General features: G+C 32.4%; 1 protein-coding gene and 1 long non-coding RNA gene across 2 annotated transcripts; one reads left to right on the top strand and one right to left on the bottom strand.

Annotated features, from left to right (window-relative positions):
• The first annotated feature begins 4,335 nt into the window (after nt 1–4,335).
• LOC128182929 (uncharacterized) lies at nt 4,336–10,704 on the top strand. Its single transcript, XM_052851710.1, has 6 exons — nt 4,336–4,488; nt 5,338–5,493; nt 6,104–6,355; nt 7,014–7,204; nt 8,616–8,791; nt 9,053–10,704. Exons 1-6 carry the CDS (start codon nt 4,386–4,388, stop codon nt 10,224–10,226), a joined length of 2,052 nt encoding a protein of 683 aa, XP_052707670.1. The 5' UTR covers nt 4,336–4,385; the 3' UTR covers nt 10,227–10,704.
• Nucleotides 10,705–12,492: 1,788 nt separating this feature from the next.
• On the bottom strand, nt 12,493–15,995 carry LOC128182934 (uncharacterized). Its single transcript, XR_008243488.1, has 2 exons — nt 15,617–15,995; nt 12,493–13,549 (listed from the first exon to the last, which is right to left on the bottom strand). It is a non-coding gene; the product is annotated as an uncharacterized LOC128182934 (long non-coding RNA).
• Between the last annotated feature and the right edge of the window lie 3,088 nt (nt 15,996–19,083).

Below are 19,083 nucleotides of genomic sequence, written 5' to 3' on the forward strand. Positions count from 1 at the left end.
TTTTTTTTCTTTTTCTTTTCTTTACAATTTTTGTGCAGAAGATTTCTCTGAGATGGGTGGTCCGATTTATGTCAAATTTTCAGCATCGATCTATTATTATATAAACTTGATACGCTTTTTTTTATTTTGTAAAAATCACTTCCGGTTCGGACTTATCCGCCATTTTGTCATTTTTTAAAAAGTTCTTGTCCACGTATCTCCTCAAAAACGAGCAAAGATAGAAAGCTGAAATTTTCAGGAATGATAGAGGACATGAACGTCTAGCCTCACGAGGAAAATCATTGTCCGGAAATTCCGAGTACGGAAGCTAGCTGGGGTCAAAATATAGGACACGTTTTTGACGAAAACGTCTTGTCCACGCATCTCCTCAAAAACGTCCAAAGATAGAAAGCTGAAATTTTTAGGAATGATAGAGGACATGAACGTCTAGCCGCACGAGGGAAATCATTGTCCGGAAATTCCGAGTACGGAAGCTAGCTGGGGTCAAAATATAGGACATGTTTTTGACGAAAACGTCTTGTCCACGCATCTCCTCAAAAACGTCCAAAGATAGAAAGCTGAAATTTTTAGGAATGGTAGAGGACATGAACGTCTAGCTGCACGAGGAAAATCATTGTCCGGAAATTCCGAGTACGGAAGCTAGCTGGGGTCAAAATATAGGACACGTTTTTGACGAAAACGTCTTGTCCACGCATCTCCTCAAAAACGTCCAAAGATAAAAAGCTGACATTTTCAGGAATGATAGAGGACATGATCGTATAGCCTCCCGAGGAAAATCATTGTCCGGAAATTCCGAGTACGGAAGCTAGCCGGGGTCAAGATATAGAACACATTTTCGATGAGTTTTCATTGTCCACACATCTATTTTAAAGCGATAAAAGAAAGAAAGCTGAAAATTTCAGGAATGATAGAGGACATGATAGACTAGCATCACGAGAAAAATCATTGTCTGGAAATTCCGAGTAGGGAAGCTAAATTTTAAAACTCATATTAAATGTGTTATAATGACCTCAGACTAATTTTAAAACATAATATCTAAGTTGCATTTTAATTCTACGTCTAATAAAATCTTTTTCCAATTGATGGGATGAAATTTAAATTTTTTTGAAAATTTTAAATTTAATTAAATCGTTATAAAATGACCTCAGACTAATTTTAAAACATAATATCTAAGTTGCGCTTACAATTTTTTGTCCAATGAAATTTTTATCGAATTAATTGTATGAAATTTAACTTTTTTAAAAATTTAAAATTTAATTAAATCGTGTTAAAATGATCTCAGACTAATTTTAAAACATAATATCCAAGTTGCACTTACAATTCTGCGTCTGATGACATCTTTTTCGAATTGATTGGATAAATTATAAATTTTTAAAAATTTTTAAATTTAATCAAATCTTAATAAATTGACCTGAGACTAATTTTTAAATGTAATATTGAAGTTGTGCTGACAATTCTGCCTCTAATGACATCTTTCTCGAATTGATTGGATGATTTTTAAAATTTTTGAAAATTTTAAATTTAATTAAATCGTGTTTAAATGACTTCAGACTAATTTCAAAACATAATATTTAGGTTACGCTTACAATTTTAAGTGTGATGACATCTTTCTCGAATTGATTGGATGAATTTTAAATTTTTTAAAAATTTTAAACTCATTTAAATTGCATTAAAATGACCTCAGACTAATTTTAAAACATAATATCTAAGTTGCGCTTACAATTCTGCGTCTGATGACATCTTTCTCGAATAAATTGAATGAATTTTAAATTTTTAAAAAATTTTAAAATCCACTTAAATCGCGTTAAAATGACCTCAGCCTAATTTTAAAACATGATATCTAAGATGTGCTTAGAATTTCGCGTCTAATGACATTTTTGTCGAAATGATTGGATGAGTTTTGAATTTTTAAAAAATTTTAAACTCATTTAAATTGCATTAAAATGACCTCAGACTAATTTTAAAACTTAATATCTAAGTTGCGCTTACAAATCTGCGTCTGATGACATCTTTCTCGAATAAATTGAATGATTTTTAAATTTTTTAAAAATTTTAAACTCATTTAAATCGCGTTAAAATGACCTCAGACTAATTTTAAAACATGATATCTAAGTTGTGCTTAGAATTCTGCGTCTAATGACATCTTTGTCGAATTGATTGGATGATTTTTAAATTTTTTGAAAATTTTAAATTTAATCAAATCGTGTTTAAATGACATCAGACTAGTTCTTAAACATAATATCTAAGTTGCGCTTTGAATTCTGCGTCCAATGACATCTTTCTCGAATTGATGGGATGAATTTAAAAAAATTTAAATAATTCAAATTTAATTAAATCGTGTTTAAATGAGATCATAAAAATTTTTGAACATGATATTTAAGTTGCGTTTTGAATTCTGTGTCTAATGATATCTTTGTCGAATTGATTGGATGATTTTAAATTTTTTGAAAATTTTAAATTTAATCAAATCGTGTTTTAATGACATCAGACTAATTTTTAAACATAATATCTAAGTTGCGCTTTGAATTCTGCGTCCAATGACATCTTTCTCGAATTGATTGGATGAATTTAAATTTTTTTAAAAAATTTAAATTTAATTAAATCGTGTTTAAATGACATCAGAATAATTTCCAAACATGATATCTAAGTTGCACTTACAATTCTGCGTCTAATGACATCTTTGTCGAAATGATTGGATGAATTTTAAATATTTTGAATTTTTTTTAATTTTTTTTTAAATCATGTGAAAATAAATTATTGGACGGAAGACCCACTCGTTGCTCGCATCGAGATCGAATCTAGTTCTTTTTCTTTTCTTCTGACTCCTTTTTTGCTTCATAACTCAAAAGGTTTTTAACTGATTTTGATGAAATTTTCAGAGATTTTTGCAAGTTGGCGTCCCTCAAAAATGTTTTAAAGAGAACGTCACTTCCGTTTTGACGTGACGTGACGTCATTTTTAAAAATTTTAAAAAGTGATTTTGTCCCGGACTTTTCTCAAAAACGCTTTACTTCCGACATTAACGGAAGACCCACTCGTTGCTTTGCAACGAGCTTTGCTCTAGTTATTATTATCTAGTTATTATTTTTTTTTCTTTTTCTTTTTTTTCTGACTCCTTTTCGGCTTCATAACTCAGAAAGTTTTCAACTAATTAACTGGAAACTTGCAGGGATTATGTGCAATTATAATGCCTCAAAGATGTTAAAGTTTCCATAACAACGTCACTTCCGTTTTGACGTTACGTCATTTTTAAACTTTTCAAAAAGTCATTTTGTCCGCGACATTTCTCAAAAACGCTTAAAGATAGAGTCTTGAAATTTTCTGTGCTTATGAATTTGGCTATTTACATGTGCAATAAGGCTGGAAATAAAAATCCGTCACATCGGGTCGAAACTGGAAGTAAATCAAATTTTTCGAAAAATTGAATTTTTTGATTTAATAAAAAACGTATACGAATTCTGTAGAGCTTTTTTAGCTGAACCTAATACTGAAATCCGTTTGAAAATCAGACGATGCATTACAGAGATATCGTGGTTCAAAATTTGATTTTTCCGGAAATTTTGTTTCCGCGTCCTTGGTTTAAAAAATAGCGGAATGTTCAAAGTAAAATTAACTCGTACCAAAAATAATTGTTAAGTCGTACTTGAACACATTCGGATTTTTTTTGCTAAGTCGTACTTGAAATCGGAAAAGTTTTTGTTAAGTCGTACTTTAAATCATTCGTATTTTGTTAAGTCGTACCAGGAATAATTCGATTTTTTTTTATTTTAGTTACTCTTGCCGTTGTTTTAAGAGCCCTGCTTCTTAAACGAACTTCCAGCTTTACTTCCGACATTAACGGAAGACCCACTCGTTGCTTTGCAACGAGCTTTGCTCTAGTTCTGTTTGTAATACATGTATATATACTTAATGTGGTATGGGACACCTGTCGATATTAATGTGGATAAAAGACATTACTATATCAAAATACTTGCATCAAATTAAAATTTTCCAATTTTACCATATTTGACCAAAAAATATGTTTTAAAATTTTTTTGGAAGGTAAAACCTGCGGGACTCAAACCCAATATTTGGGAAGAAAATACCTATAAAATTATACATTTACTAATTGTTTATTTCGATAGGAAGTACAGCACAATGTAGAGGTGTCCCATAGCAACTGAATTATATACATGTACTGTCATTTAAGAAAAGTAAATATTGTAAAAGTTTCGAAGCTGTCACTGAGGCATTATAAATGAAATCATTTCTTAAATAAACTAAAGTCATAGAGATATTATAATGATAAATGAATTCTTATTTTTTTCACCAGAGATGTTTACAAAAAAAATGTGTTTCTCCTTGTGATAGGGAGCTATGAGCCAAATGAGGCTAGAGATGAAGATATGACCTTGTTTGACCAGGTCATCATTAACACAATGAGAGAGCACAATATCAAGGGAGGATCTGTGATCATCGGTCGAGAGGGGAAAATACTGTACAGACAAGGTGAACTGCATCATCAATTAATCTTGTACCATTTCATACCAGTAGATATGAATTGTTCATGGTTTTGTTATTTATATGTAGAAACATGTTCTCTCTGTAGCTTTATTGTTGAAAATTTTTGTGTTAGTATTTTCTTGTTCTGAAGCTTGAAAATTGAAGAAATATAAAATTCTACTTAGTATGCAAAATGTGCATGTTATTAAGATAAAGGTAACAGTAGAACTTTATTGCTAGATATATTTTTCAAAGCAAACTAAATGGTCAAGTCACAGCATTAAAATAGCTCTAAGCTAAACAATTTTTGCAGATTCCTTGAGCTACTAATATTAGTAATTTTAATTTTAAAATTCATGCTAGATTTTCTATAAACACACATACATGAACTAGTGAAAGCATTTTTGACTAGAATGAAAAGAGTTATGAAAATTTTCATTGTAATATTATGCACTAGTAGACTTAATCATTAAAATTTATTAGATTGATCAAACAAGGACTTTGCTTTACCAGATTTTGTAAATTCCTTATTTTACATGAATATTTACTGTATATCCGGTAATTTTTGCGATGATTTATTTTTCGCTTTTTTCTTTTTCTCTTTTAAATCGCAAATTACTGAATGCGCAGAAATTATGTTCGATATTATTTTCTATAGGAAACTTTTTAAATCACAAAAAATGACTGACGCAAATTAAAAATGCTACACACTTTTCCCATTTTCGCAAATTTTGTGACACGTGAAAAAACAGTCTAGATTTTGAAATCTGTGAGGAGTGCTTCTTGCAATTTCATGCAGATATTATTTCCTTAGATTTTATTAGGAATTTATAGTATCTTGTGTATTTCCTACAGGATATGGTCAAGATTCTGCAGGATTATCTGCAACTTCGTCTTCCAAGTTTCCCATTGGTGACATTTCTAAGGTCATCACTGCAATGGCTGTGCTAAAACTTAAGGAACTGGGATACCTGGAGCTTTCAGATGAAGTGATGGGAAATGATCAAACCAGTATGTATAGGGTCATTATGTCCAAAAGAATTATTTTTTTAGTTTTCCAGACTAAAAATCTTAGTAAAATATAAAGCAGCATACAAGTACCTGTATTCTAATTTAAGTTATTCACCTTTTAAAATAGGAATTAAATTAAATTAAACGCAATGCATTAGTGCCTGAGAAATAATCAGTGAAAAGAGTAGATGTTACTAAATGTGTACAGATCTGTTCATTCACTTTATTTATACTCTTATAATGTAAGTTTTTGTTAAAATAAACAATTAGCACTAAATTGAATTTGTTTTAACAAACATATAGTATTTCTCTCAGTTATATGAAATATAACTGTTAACCCTCCTGCATCTCGCAGGAGATCCCATAAAGTGGCCAAAAAATCTAAAATTCTAAAAAGCAATTTTAAGACAGTTTTTTAAGTGTATTTTGAACACAGCTTTAATTTTACTTTGCTGTCTTGTAGTTTTCTTTTCCAAGCCAAAACATTTTTTCACTTAATTTTGTAATCAATCTGACATCTATGTCTAGAATTGTAGACTAACAATAATTACAATCCTTTAAACTCACTTGCAGTTTTACTTGAAAAGTAAACATTTAATTCAATTAACAGGTATACTAAAATTGGAGCAAAAGAAAAATAAAGAGAAGTTTGATAGAAGGAAAAGGAAAGCTCATGTCATTTCTAGGTCTGTACAACACTTGTTACAACACACTGCTGGATGGGATGCAGCCAAAGAAAACGACATCATTGGAACCAGGAAGTTAAAGTTGAACAGGAAGATAACTAATCTTGCCAAGTGCTCCAACGCCAAGGAATTGGTGATGCGACAAATGATGTTCAGACCCCCTGATTTTCAACCAGGTACAACTTTTTTTTCCATTTAAACAAGATGGGAACATTGTTTTTTTTAAAACTGACCTGAATTACAATACAATGTTTATGTTGTCAAATTGACTTTATATATGTATGTAGCACTGTAAATTAGACAAGCTTTAAAAACCTTAAAACTATTATCGATTTAAAAAAAAAAATTAACATTTATTGCAAAAATGAACATACCAAATATACAGATAAAAACATGTAAATTCCTTTTGAAATATTTTGAACAAGGCTGTCAAGGCATCATCAGTACAAATATAAGCCAAGTATATTTGTGAATAAATTATAATGTTGTGGATAAGTTTACTAATTAACATGCTGATCATTTTTAAATGCATAATGTATACCTTTATGTAGTGAGATGTACCTACTGTACAATGTACACATACCGTTTATCCAGTAATTTTGGCAACGATCGTATTTTCACTTTTTTTCGCGATCTCTTTTAATTTGCCAAAAAAACAAATACGCAGAAATTATATCCTGTATCATTTTCTGTAAGAAACTTTTTAAGTCGCAAAAATTGACTGACGCAAATTAAAATTGTGTCAAATTTTCCACATTTTCGCAAATTTTGTGAGACATGAAAAAAACGATGTACAGTATATATTTATAATGTATGTGTTAATTGTGTTTCTAGGTACAAAACAAGTGTACTGCCACCTGAACTACCTGTTCCTTGGACTGATGGTAGAGGAGCTGACAGGAATGTCATACATGGACTTTATCACTGACATGTTCCACAGTCTGGGAGTGGGTTCCCTGGAAGATGTGGACTACACTGAAGATCTTCAGAAGGAAGATGTCTACCTTGATGGCCTCCTAAATATAGTATGTGTATACAATGTATCTTATTGTTTAATGCTGACAAAGTGGTGTTCATATTCAATCTTGATATTTTTTTTGTTATATGTAACTGAGAACCAATATTAAATGCTAGTAATCTGTTTATGAACTTCCATCATTCTTAGCTGGCCATTTTCATCTCTCATGATTCAGTTTGTTACTTTTATGTTTTATAACATTTGCAGACATTGAAGTAACATGTAATTTCTGCTGTATGTTAAACAGAGTAATGTATAAATATTTAAGTCGCACAGTAAATTTGTTGAAGTATTTGAATATTGATTGCAAAGATATTTGAGGAATGGGGCAGTTTACGCTTTATAAATCGTGAATCGGTTTATGAAAAAAAAGAATAAAATGTCCCAAGTTATGTTATACTCTTTTAAAATAGGTAGAAATTGAATTTATTTCTCCTCAACTAAAATCAGAAAATTGGGCACAGTATTTAAATCAAAGTACTGAAGTACTGACGGGAGTTGATTTTATCGATTATCATTTATTTTAGAATCAACTTATCTTGCCTGGCAATTAGTTTCTAGTCTGTATTTAAATTACGCATTTTTTTATAATATGAATTTTAATTAGACTTTTCAGACAAGAATTTAGAGAAACCCCATATGAATCATGTTGTGTAATATTTAAAGATAGATTTCAAACTATGTATTAGTAATCGAAACAATTCTAAAAATTGTATCATAATGGATCCAAGCACTATTGATATTGAACTCCAGTCTCGTTCAACCAGACGCTCAGCTGTATCCGTTAATCTCCGACATCCAAGAGAGCCTCTCTGTTTGTCGGAGATTTACGGAGACAGCCGAGCTTTTGGTTGAACGAGACTATATTTAACTCTGGCGTAGGAATACATGAGACTACATAAATATCTAAATTGTTCGTATTATATAAAATCTTACTATTTTCAAAGTGTTTATAGATAAGTTTCCTTGAAAAACAATGCTTCAGCATACATTACATAGAATTTTTCTATTATACTTAAGAACTAAAACTTGTCAGCGGTGATGATTTGTGCTTAGGTCCAAACACTGTTTCACTTTCGGTTTGCCAGAGGGACTGCATAGGAGAGTTGATTAAAATCAACTCCCAAAAACTGATGTTAATATGTGCAAAATTTAAAAGTAATTTCAAGCTGATAAATATGTTTTGCATGTGTGTCATATATATATTGTGATGTAGGCAAGTTATGTTTTACGATATAAATGAATTTGTTTAGCCAACCAAATTAGGCAGTAAAACCAGAATTACTTTACTTAGTAAGATATGCCAATTACTGGGTTCTTTTTATGTAGATTTCTGAATTCTACCAACATCTATTTGTGCATGTACCGTAATAAGATTATAAATTTTGTAATATGAAGTTTGTTACTTTGGTTTGCAGAAGTTTTGTGTATTGAAAAAGCATGAAGCTCCTGCTAAGTTTCTGCACGGAACGACCAAAGATAAAAGAAAAGAGGATGAGCTGTTCCTGTTAGAGACTGCGGCGTACTGTGGACTTGTTGCTTCAGCGGAACAACTTTTCAAGATTTTCTCTTCAGTAGAACTCTCATTGTTTCAGTCAGTAGTTTATTACCCCCATCTATCTTTAATGTTACATATAAGACATATGTTGATGTGTACAAGTATTTTGGAGTTTTTTTTTTGCAATTTTGAACTACAATTTAATTGGAAGCAATAGTGCTCTGATAATATATACAGAAACATCCAAAATTATTGATACATGTATTTTATCATTTGAGAATTTAAGCTATTTGAAGAAATTAAAAATTTTAAAAATGATTTATCTGTGCAATTACCGGTACATTTATTTATTTACAGGAGATCAGTTCTGTCCAAAGACTCTGTTACTCAGATGCTGGAGCGACCAGAATGCTGTCCTGACAAGGAATGGTATGGGCTGGGACTAAAGGTATCAGACAACGGAGAGAGCTGGGGACATTTTGGGAGAATACCTGAAGGAACCCACTCCTTAGCTTTCCGAGACCAATCCGGAATCACTTGGACTGTGTTATTCAGCCAAGTGGAAAGTGGATCTCAGACTTTGGATATTGAGTTGGGTACCATGATGCGGCATGCATTAAGTGTGACCCCTAGATTTTCTTCGTATTCTTCCGTGCTCTTTAAGCACGTTTCATTCCTGGGAATGGAGGTGTCCTTTTACGGGATGTACTCCTCACACATTGACCAAGTGTTTGAAGTCTTTCTACCATTCTATTTGATAGAAAACCATTATACGACCATGAAACAAGAAGGCTATTTCATGCACCACATTGATCTGGTGAACATGAGTGAAAATATTTATGCAAACATTGTGTGGAATAAAAACAAAGGAATTCAAGATTGGTTAATAAGGAAAAACAGCATTAATTCACAAGAATTGAGATTTGGAGAAGAAGAGAGAGATGTGATGCAAATAATTTCATCAGGGTTCAAAGTTCATACTGTAGCTACTTGTTCAACGCAATCGTCATTCCACAGTGTCATTGTTTTCAGGAAAAAGACTGATGTGGACACAAGGTTGATACAGAGGTTCTTGATCATAGTTGTAGAAGATTGCAGCCCATGCAACCCATTAAATAGATTAGTGTCCAACATAAGCAACATGGTTGTTCTATTGTCGGTGTGTTATATCGGCGAGATCAAACTTCTGACAGCAGTTACCGAGTGCGATCTTAATAAACGCAGAGTACGGACTGAATTCTACATTGCCTCCAACTTACAAGCTTTCTCTCGAAATCTTTTAAAAGCATCAGAGATACGCATTGGCCTACAACATGTACAGTTCTACAAAAACAAGAGAACGAAAGAAGTCTGTGTGTGTGTTGTCCTATCAATGAGTGCTAAGCTTACTAACACATGTGTGTGGGGATTAACTCGTTATGCTTTTATGCAATCACTGGCGAATTTTGTAAAATCTGATAGCCTCGCAATCGATAAAATTTGTACTTACGTGGACGAAGGAAAGATTTACTATGCATATTTTACCACATGATTTCAAATTGATGTGACAAAATATAAATATGATATGTATTTCCATTTTCTTTGTTTTTTTATCAGATGTATAATAGCATCTTCCGGAAACTCTATGAGTTTATGTCATATCTTAATACATGTATCTTTACATTATCATATTTTTCCTTTTACATGTAGCTACATATAGGAAGAAAGTATGTAACTATGTAATTTGATCTGGAAACCCAACAATCATGAAGTAAGCATAACTTGGCGAGTCTAAATTAATATGCCTTAAAGTTTATGTTTTAAATTGAAAACAAACAAAATTTAAGGCATTAATAATGTTAAAATATATGTTAATTATATTTATGTGTGACGAGGTTTTTATTTGGTCTTGGAACAGTCACATGGTCAGAATGGCGTGCCTTGGTGTAGTGAGGGACATTCGCTCACAAGCAGAAGATTTTGTAGGGATCAAGATTTATCATATATTTGTGGCCACCAGGACTGATAGTGGCCCAAGAACCTTGTAGATCTTTAATTCATTTTGATGAATATTTTTATTTTTTGTGAATTTCTCAATCGATCGTGAATGAAACCGATTTAAATACATAATAGATTTTATGGAAGTGATTTTTTTTAGCGAATTTGGCCAGATAACAGGCGAGGGTCTAGATTTTTTTTAAGGATGGAAAGAGGGGGTTGGGCATTAATTATTAATTAATAAATAAAATGTTCCACGATAGATCGAAAACAATCCGTTGTAGCAGGAGAGAGAAGATGGGAGAAACAATAATACAACGTTTTTCCCATTCCACAATTCGATCTAATGTAGAATTTTTTTATACGGAAATTTATCATTTTTTCCAAGCCTACGGGACCTTCCATTATTTACCTCAGATAGGATTAAAAAATGACTTGATTTTGAAAGAATTTTGCAGCCCTTTAAAAAATGGTTAAGTAAATAAATCAAGACCCACCAACTCCTAAACAACAACAATTTAGCAAGATTGACAACCGAACGAAATCTGATGACAAACAGAATAGAAGACATTTCAAATAAAAAAATTCTTTTACATATTTTGCATACATCAATCACATTATGTGGTTTAAAACAGGTCTAGATCTTCAATCTACGTGCCTGAAGGAATAAAACATAAAAACAGGTCACCTTTTCTTTTACTCATTGCGAAGTCAAATACGTAACTAGATTTTTAGTAGGTAACAGTGGTAGTGGTTATCTTATAGTTATTACGAGTCTTGGAAAAAAGAATACTTTCATCGATTGAATTTTGACAATATCAATAACTTAAATGGAATAAGCGAATCACCATGTGCGAATCTAGAGGAAAAATGCCCTGAGGGTCTGGATCCCCCATTGGAAAATTCAGGCTCATATCATATTCACATAGTAGAGTGACCTTAATTAGGCTTTGGACACAAGCTGGTGTATGGCGGCGTTTTAGAAAGTGGAGGGGTCATACAAGATGAGGGGTCGATTTGCATATACGTTAGGTTTTCTGCATTAAATATGAGAAAAAGACTTAATTTTTTAAAAGGTGAACAGGCGAGCCATCCCAACCTTTGGCCCACATGTCGCTGTCTGCCTGGGGGCAAATTCGGACAATTGCGCCAAAAAAATCCTCCCTCGCCTCCCACTTCGTCAAAAGAATTCTGGGATCTGTACCTGATAATGTAACAAAATGCAAGCCATTTTATACTGCCAAGAAGTCCTCTGTTCTTGTTCGGATAATCTCGAACGAACATAGAATATTAACCTCCATAACAACATTCAGTCTGATTATGGTTAAATATAGCGAATATTTGCCTCGTTTCCTTGAAATAGAACTCGATTACTAATACTAACAAAAGCACATGTTTAATGCATATTCAATTCAATAATGAACACACCGATACATGCCTAACTGTAAATATGCAAATACAGGGTGGGAAGGTGGACGTAAAGCGCGAATGACTGAAATACAGAGAATATTATAGTCATGCTCTCTAACATAGCATGCGATCTAACATACGGGTATTACTACGCGATACCTCTTAACACGCTAAAAATAGCAACCACGTGTTCGATAACACTTTTTAGATTTATCAAACTGCAAAAAATATTTAACACTAATTAGTGAGAGTAAATTGTTAACCTCTTCTGAAGGCAAACCTACTGACACCCTATTTACGTTGGTACGTACATGAGCAAGAAAAATACCACATTTTACTGTTTATCACTCGTTCGAATTCTCAATTATGAAACATTGATAAAAAATAACAATGTGCACACATATGAAAAATATTGTGTTATTGTTTTAATAATATTTAATAGATAAAATAAACATATACATGGATTTCTTTGTACTACAGTAACTGGTTATCTTGGTTTGAATCAAAATGACAATTTGTAAAACTTTCAGTATCTAAAATACAAGTATCATCTAGAAGTAACTGTATTTATAAGATTTTCATTATCTAAATTGACAGCAATTACCAAATGTAATAAGTTTTTTTTCGGTACCTAAAATAACATTCGTGTATTCTACCAATTGTAATAAGATTTTCACTATCTAAAATTACATCTACTGCTAACTATAACCAACGACTGCAATTGTAATTTAACAACAATGCATAACATGTGTATACATGTGGTTAATATAATTTTAAGTTGAGAAAGGGAAACATCATTTTAGTTGTCGTCGTAAAGTCTTGTTATAAAGTGAATATCATCTTGCAAGTCTTGCAAACTGCATTTGAGGTAGACTGTGTATTCTGGTTGGAATTTGAATGGCAGATAAATTCATTCCCGCCTTATTGTAAAGATGTCCATGAAAACTATTGCCTGAGTTTGAATTATTTCTCTTCATTGCTTTATACAACTTTTCATCAAATACCCATGTTCCCATGGTTGGACTGAGAGAGTCCGTATCGTTGTCAACCTTAGTAGCAATGCTGGTATCATTGCGCATGACCGGAAGTATTTGTAAAGGTGATGGCGTTGGTGATTCCAAACTGCATGTTTTAAAACAGTAACGAAAAACACCAGTGCAGTACTGATTGCAAACTGCATCTTCATCCGGGCATGTTTCAACACTGCACATGTAATATTTGTCACCACATTTCTCAACACAGGTAGAATTAGTTTTCGTTTTCACAACTGGGCTCCTGGCTTAACCAGACATTGGTCCTCGAAAGACGTGGTAAATGTTTCCTGGCCTAGAGTTCACGACAACAGGAAGAGAGTGACAGACGGGAAAGTTAAGAACAATCACAGACACGAAAACACAGCACAAAATCTCCCTGGCTCTCATAATACATCAATCTAGACTGAGACACGTTTGTTGGGAGATACTTGCTCTAAAAAACAAAGCAAAAATACAGATGAAAAAATATACATTGAGACCTTTAAATACACTTTCATTCTTATCCCTATATCCTGACAATGCAGATACAGTTATCTTTGAGGGTGATAATTTTGAGGATTAAATCTAGTCTAAACAGGAAAATTCCAGATCGACTCATCCTTATCTGTGTGGAAGAGCGGTAACACGGTGGTCATACCACATGTACTCTTCTGATGTCCTTACAAAATTCTCTTGATACTCAAAGTTTTGAAAGTATCTAGATTTAAAACGTAAGTGACACGGTATATTGATGTTGGCTTTAAATGTTTTGTTTTTCATTTTATAGCTACATTTCCATTTTTTTCCTAATGGTATTTTTTTGATTTTAGTAATTCTTTGATTGTTATTTGCGCTAAAAGAAAAAACTTTAAAATTAAGTCATGAACCATGCAATGCTAGACATAATGTATTTTCAATACAATGATCTTCTCTTCGCGGCATTAAACATTGCTTCTTTCCTTAATTATGATAAACAAGAGGCCATTTATTTTTTACTGTGAAAATCCAATATATTCATATTTTAGACAATTTTGTATCAGTTCCACTTTTCTTGATGATTCAGTTGTATCAAAAGAATTCTATAGTAGTACCGAAATAACGGAGTACAAACCCTACCCCACTGCATGCCAGTATTGAATGAATTACTTATATATATCAAAACTAAATACCGTTATCAATAAGCAAAATATAGAGCTTTTGAATTTAAAAAAAGTAATAAAAGGTTTATTTAAGAAGTAAGTCTGAAAAATGAAATAAACCCATTATTCTTAATTTCTTAATTAAAATGTATACATGTATATGGCGATTTTTTCCTCGTGGTGCAATTGAAGTATCCCATACAATTCTTTTTTTTTTAATTAAATATTATGGTTATCAATGGGTGATGCATTAGATTAAATAGCTTTAACTTTTGAAAAATTATCATCATAAAAAATACTGTGAACACATAGTTAAATCGTTATAAAAATAAATAAGAATAAATTAACAAGAAGATATGCACAGGTAAATAAAACCCACTGCACCGTAAGATGTGTTGTATCACACGTACGTCATCAATACATATAATATTATACGTATAATACATGTATGTTCTGCACTACTCAAAAACTTCGATCATTCTACTACGAATCTGCTCCTATTACTAATTAGGCAATGCGGATGTCATTATTTCAAGTACTTACTTTCTTGGTATCGCTTTTGTATTTTAATGATCCAGAAAAGAACAAAAATACGTATTAATGACTTGTTCATCACTCTTACTATGAGTAATACTTACTGGGGTTTGAATTGAAGTTTTACGGTCATATTTAAGAAGGAGTGACTAATTGAAAGTGAAAATGCACTTTCAGCGTAGGTTATAATCATTCTTCTGAACACATAGATTACACCTTGTGCACAGAAGTCTGTCTTATTTAGATATCAAAGAGAGTATAAAGATAGCAAAAAAGCTACGTGTATATATAATATAAGCGTTTATCAACGAAAATATAGGGTGGGGGTGTAGGGAGAAATATACCTGTACGTCACCCTATCGTATTGTTTTTCAATGCATGGTTATCAATGAGTATTTGTTTAAGAATAAGGACAGTCTCCCGTTTGTCTCGATTTCAATTCTAATTAAATACGATTTTTTAATAATTATATACTCTAAAGAAAATTTCATTCAAATAGAAAATTTAACTTTAAACGACTTATTAATATTTTATATTCTCGACAATGTATAGAAATCTCAATCTGTCTCTCTCTGATGTTCTCTCTCTGTTCTCTCTCTGTTCTCTCTCTCTCTCTCTCTCTCTCTCTCTCTCTCTCTCTCTCTCTCTCTCTCTCTCTCTCTCTCTCTCTCTCTGATATTATCATTAAACTGTTTGAGACGTTTTTCAAATATCAAGATTTTCCCCCGATTCAATCTAACCTGTTTCAGATTTTAATACTTTAAGAGATAGCCTTTGAAAAATAAACTGTTTTAAAAATACAAAACCGATGTACTTTGATCAATATAAGTAGGATCTTCATTACTTACCGTTCGGAGATGTCCACGCGTGTACATAGTGATTCGAACAGGTGCCCGTTCTAGCCATAGCAATGTTAGGTAACTCCAGGGATAGATAACCACAACTTCACACGGAGATTCTCCCCCAAAGAAACTTTTTAGTCAGATAGCGGTGAAATTCGTCTGTGTGATCAGAACTGTCAGCTTTGATCGATGGTAGCCCGCCACAATAAATAACCGTTCGCCGATTTGACAAATGTCAAATTTATTCCGACCGGTTATCATTAAATAAAACAAACCTCATTTGCGTTTTAGATGAAAGAGAAAAAACTCAAAGGCATTTTATTCAAGCTTATTATTCAGATTTTTAATTATTTCGAAGACACACATCGTAAGTCTTTCCTACAAAACGGTCAAGACTAAAAATATGATTCAAGTAAAAAAAGGTTTTTAGCAATGACAACAAATATACAATAGTATTAATGAACTCTAAATCAGATAGCATTTATAAATATTTAAGATTTAAAGTGTGTTGCTAATTAGCGAGTTCTAAAAAGTGGAATAGAGGTAAACATAATTCATGCACTTTCCAAAATAAGTATATATCGATGATCTTAGAATAAGAAGTACATTTTTTTGTTATTTCGTCATTTCCAAAAAATTATCTTTTAAATCAACTGGATGTATAAACAAGAAAGAAATAAACAAATCTGTATTAGTTATGGTTTTATCGTTTATTTATCTGTAGACTTTGGATTAAAAAAAATATCATACATGTACGTTCAACATTCCATATAACACTGGTAAGTGATTTGTATTTAAAAAAATAATACATGTATGTTTGACAGTGAACTATTTTATTTTGATATCGTCTCTGATGTTTGTGTTTATAACAATTTTATTGAAACTATGAAGATCATTGTCAGAGAGTTTCATGGTTTTTCACATGCAACAGATACACCCCCCCCCCCCCCCCCAAAAAAAAAACAACTTGAGTAATATAATAAATTTATGTGAATATACTTTTAAACCCGAATAAAGGCATTATATATGATCACTTTTTTATTGCATTTAGATAGTTGCAGATAGTGAATAGCATGTACATGCAGGAGGTTGTAAGGCAAGGAAGTGCAGTGGCTAGCTCTACAATCACTGAACTTTATGTCTCGCGTGTGACCCATCTACATGTATCAATGTCTTTTAAGAACCAACATTGCACAAAACTACGCTTTAGAAACCATATCTTGGATGATTCTACATTCATCCAAGACTTGTCATAACGAGGCTTGGATGTTTTCCGCCAGATCTGCATTGTTGTTCCTATATAGATATATTTTTGTGTCCGTTTGTCATTCAGCAAGTTTTAATCGTTTTTCGGTAAATGTACATAAATTTTTCTTGTAACATTTATGCAGATTTGTTGAATCATATCCAACTAGTTTATCTAAATGCTTAAAATGTGGTTACTGTTAATTTCGTCCTTCAATTTTCATAATATAATAATTCTGCCAGAAATTCTTTGATTGGATATATGAATATCCATGACATACCAATCCAATAGATGATAAGAATTTATTACAGTGGATCGGAAGAAAATTGAAAGTTAAGGGGGGGGGGGGGCTGGAAAATTCGATTCCGTTGGGAACTGGGGGGGGGGGGGGGGGGGTAACCTCTTGCCTACAAAAAAATCCCAAATCATGAAATTCCTAATCCGTGGGAGGGGGGGGGGGGGGCAGGTATACCTATGACTCCAATTTTCAATATCACTATTATTTCATTCTTTTTAAGGTAAATTTAGGAAAAAGTGGAGAGGCTGAACCTCTATGTGATGCTATTTGCCTAATTGTTAGGTCTAACTTTGCAAAAAAAGTTGGGGTGGGCTAAGCCCCCAAGCCCCCCCCCCCCCCCCCGCTCCCGGTTCCGACGCCTATGCATTATTTGGGTACGATCGGTTAGTATCTTTCGAAGAAAATGTGTTATATTTTTACCAAGTTCATATCTTTAAAAAAATACAAAGAAATATTTTAGAATGTACGATTGTATTTAACAGTGTACTACATGTAGCCTACATATGTAACTTAACAGTACATGTTTCATTATAGTATTATTCCCCATTTTTCCATTTCTGCATTTTATAATTTTCTCTGTCTCTCTCTTTCATTTCGTGTTTGGTAAGAAAATATTAAACATGGTTCAATTTTTTTTCAATACATTAAACATCAAACAATATGCACGTTGCATGGTAAGCATTAACGCTGGGAATGGTTTAGGGAAATACAGTTCATATTGGAGATGCAATCATTCGACAAAACACCGATTTCATCAGTCAAGAGAGAGAAAAATTGCTTTAAAATCCAATGCAAATAGAACTGTTTATTATACAAAACAAACAAATTCAAAGTTGAATACATTATGAGCACTTAAAAACTAATTAAATAATAAAAAGCCATTCACAGTTCGAAATGTTCCCCTGGGATTTACTAATAACGAACGAAAAAAAATGTTTTTTGAATTATTTTTCAGGACTGTCTCATAAGAGGACGCCTTTACTAATTGAAAGAATTTTTAAAATTTTTCCCTGGTCAATTGTTCAGTAGAACTACATGCTTTAACGTGAACTCCACACAATGCAAATGATAATTGTGTAACAAATAGTCGATGCGCAACTCGTCTAACAGTGTCCAATAAATCCCTGGCATACAATGATATCAGTTTCACCCAGTAACTTAAAATATGAAGTTTTCGAACACAATGCAGATGCTCAATACAAAACTATAGCTTCTTGAACATCTAAACTTGTGCATGACAATTTATCACAAATTTTGATTTTAAAGAATCAGCTCAATATTTGTAAAGGACGCTGAGCCAGTGACACTGAATATTTTGAGGTGCTGGGGAGCGGGCCACATAAAAGGGGCATACGCGAGTATGAAGTTGTATCTTTCGGAAGATTTGGAAAGCTGCGTTTACAAAAAAAAAACCATGCACAGATCCTGAATATTTTTCTCGAAGCAGTGGATTTGTAAACCGGTGGATGTCCGAGAACTACATTTCAATAAATTTACTATGTGAATTTGATAAGTTAAAAGTGTCCAAGGGTGAATGGGTTCCGGACCCCTATTCCCTTAGATCCGCGCATGGATAAACGTTTTTATTTAACAAAATACGTGTATATAGTCTGATATAATAGTCTGTCCTCCATAATTCTTCTTTTTTCTTCTTTCTTTCTTCGTTGTACATATTGTATATTCATGCTTATTTACGATTTATTTACTACCTAATCTATTAATTCATAAAATGTACCTTTGAATTTATAACTGTACATGTATATACTGTTTGACCTTATGTACCATTTCATGGGTTGAGTGAATAAACTAAATTGAATTGCTTATCTACATGTATATCCCACATAGCTGCAGGACTATATCCCACATGGCCTTAATTCTACCTGATGCAAAGTCACACATAATCTTTTAATTGACATAATTGTCATTTAT

This window comes from Crassostrea angulata, chromosome 5 (assembly GCF_025612915.1).
Source record: "Crassostrea angulata isolate pt1a10 chromosome 5, ASM2561291v2, whole genome shotgun sequence".
In the NCBI taxonomy this organism is placed as follows: domain Eukaryota; kingdom Metazoa; phylum Mollusca; class Bivalvia; order Ostreida; family Ostreidae; genus Magallana; species Magallana angulata.

Coding starts and splice junctions, on each gene's coding strand:
- LOC128182929 (XM_052851710.1), top strand. CDS start 4,386: ATGACCTTGTTTGACCAGGTCATCATTAACACAATGAGAGAGCACAAT. Junction 4,489..5,337: donor GAAAATACTGTACAGACAAG/GTGAACTGCATC, acceptor TATTTCCTACAG/GATATGGTCAAGATTCTGCA. Junction 6,356..7,013: donor ACCCCCTGATTTTCAACCAG/GTACAACTTTTT, acceptor TTGTGTTTCTAG/GTACAAAACAAGTGTACTGC.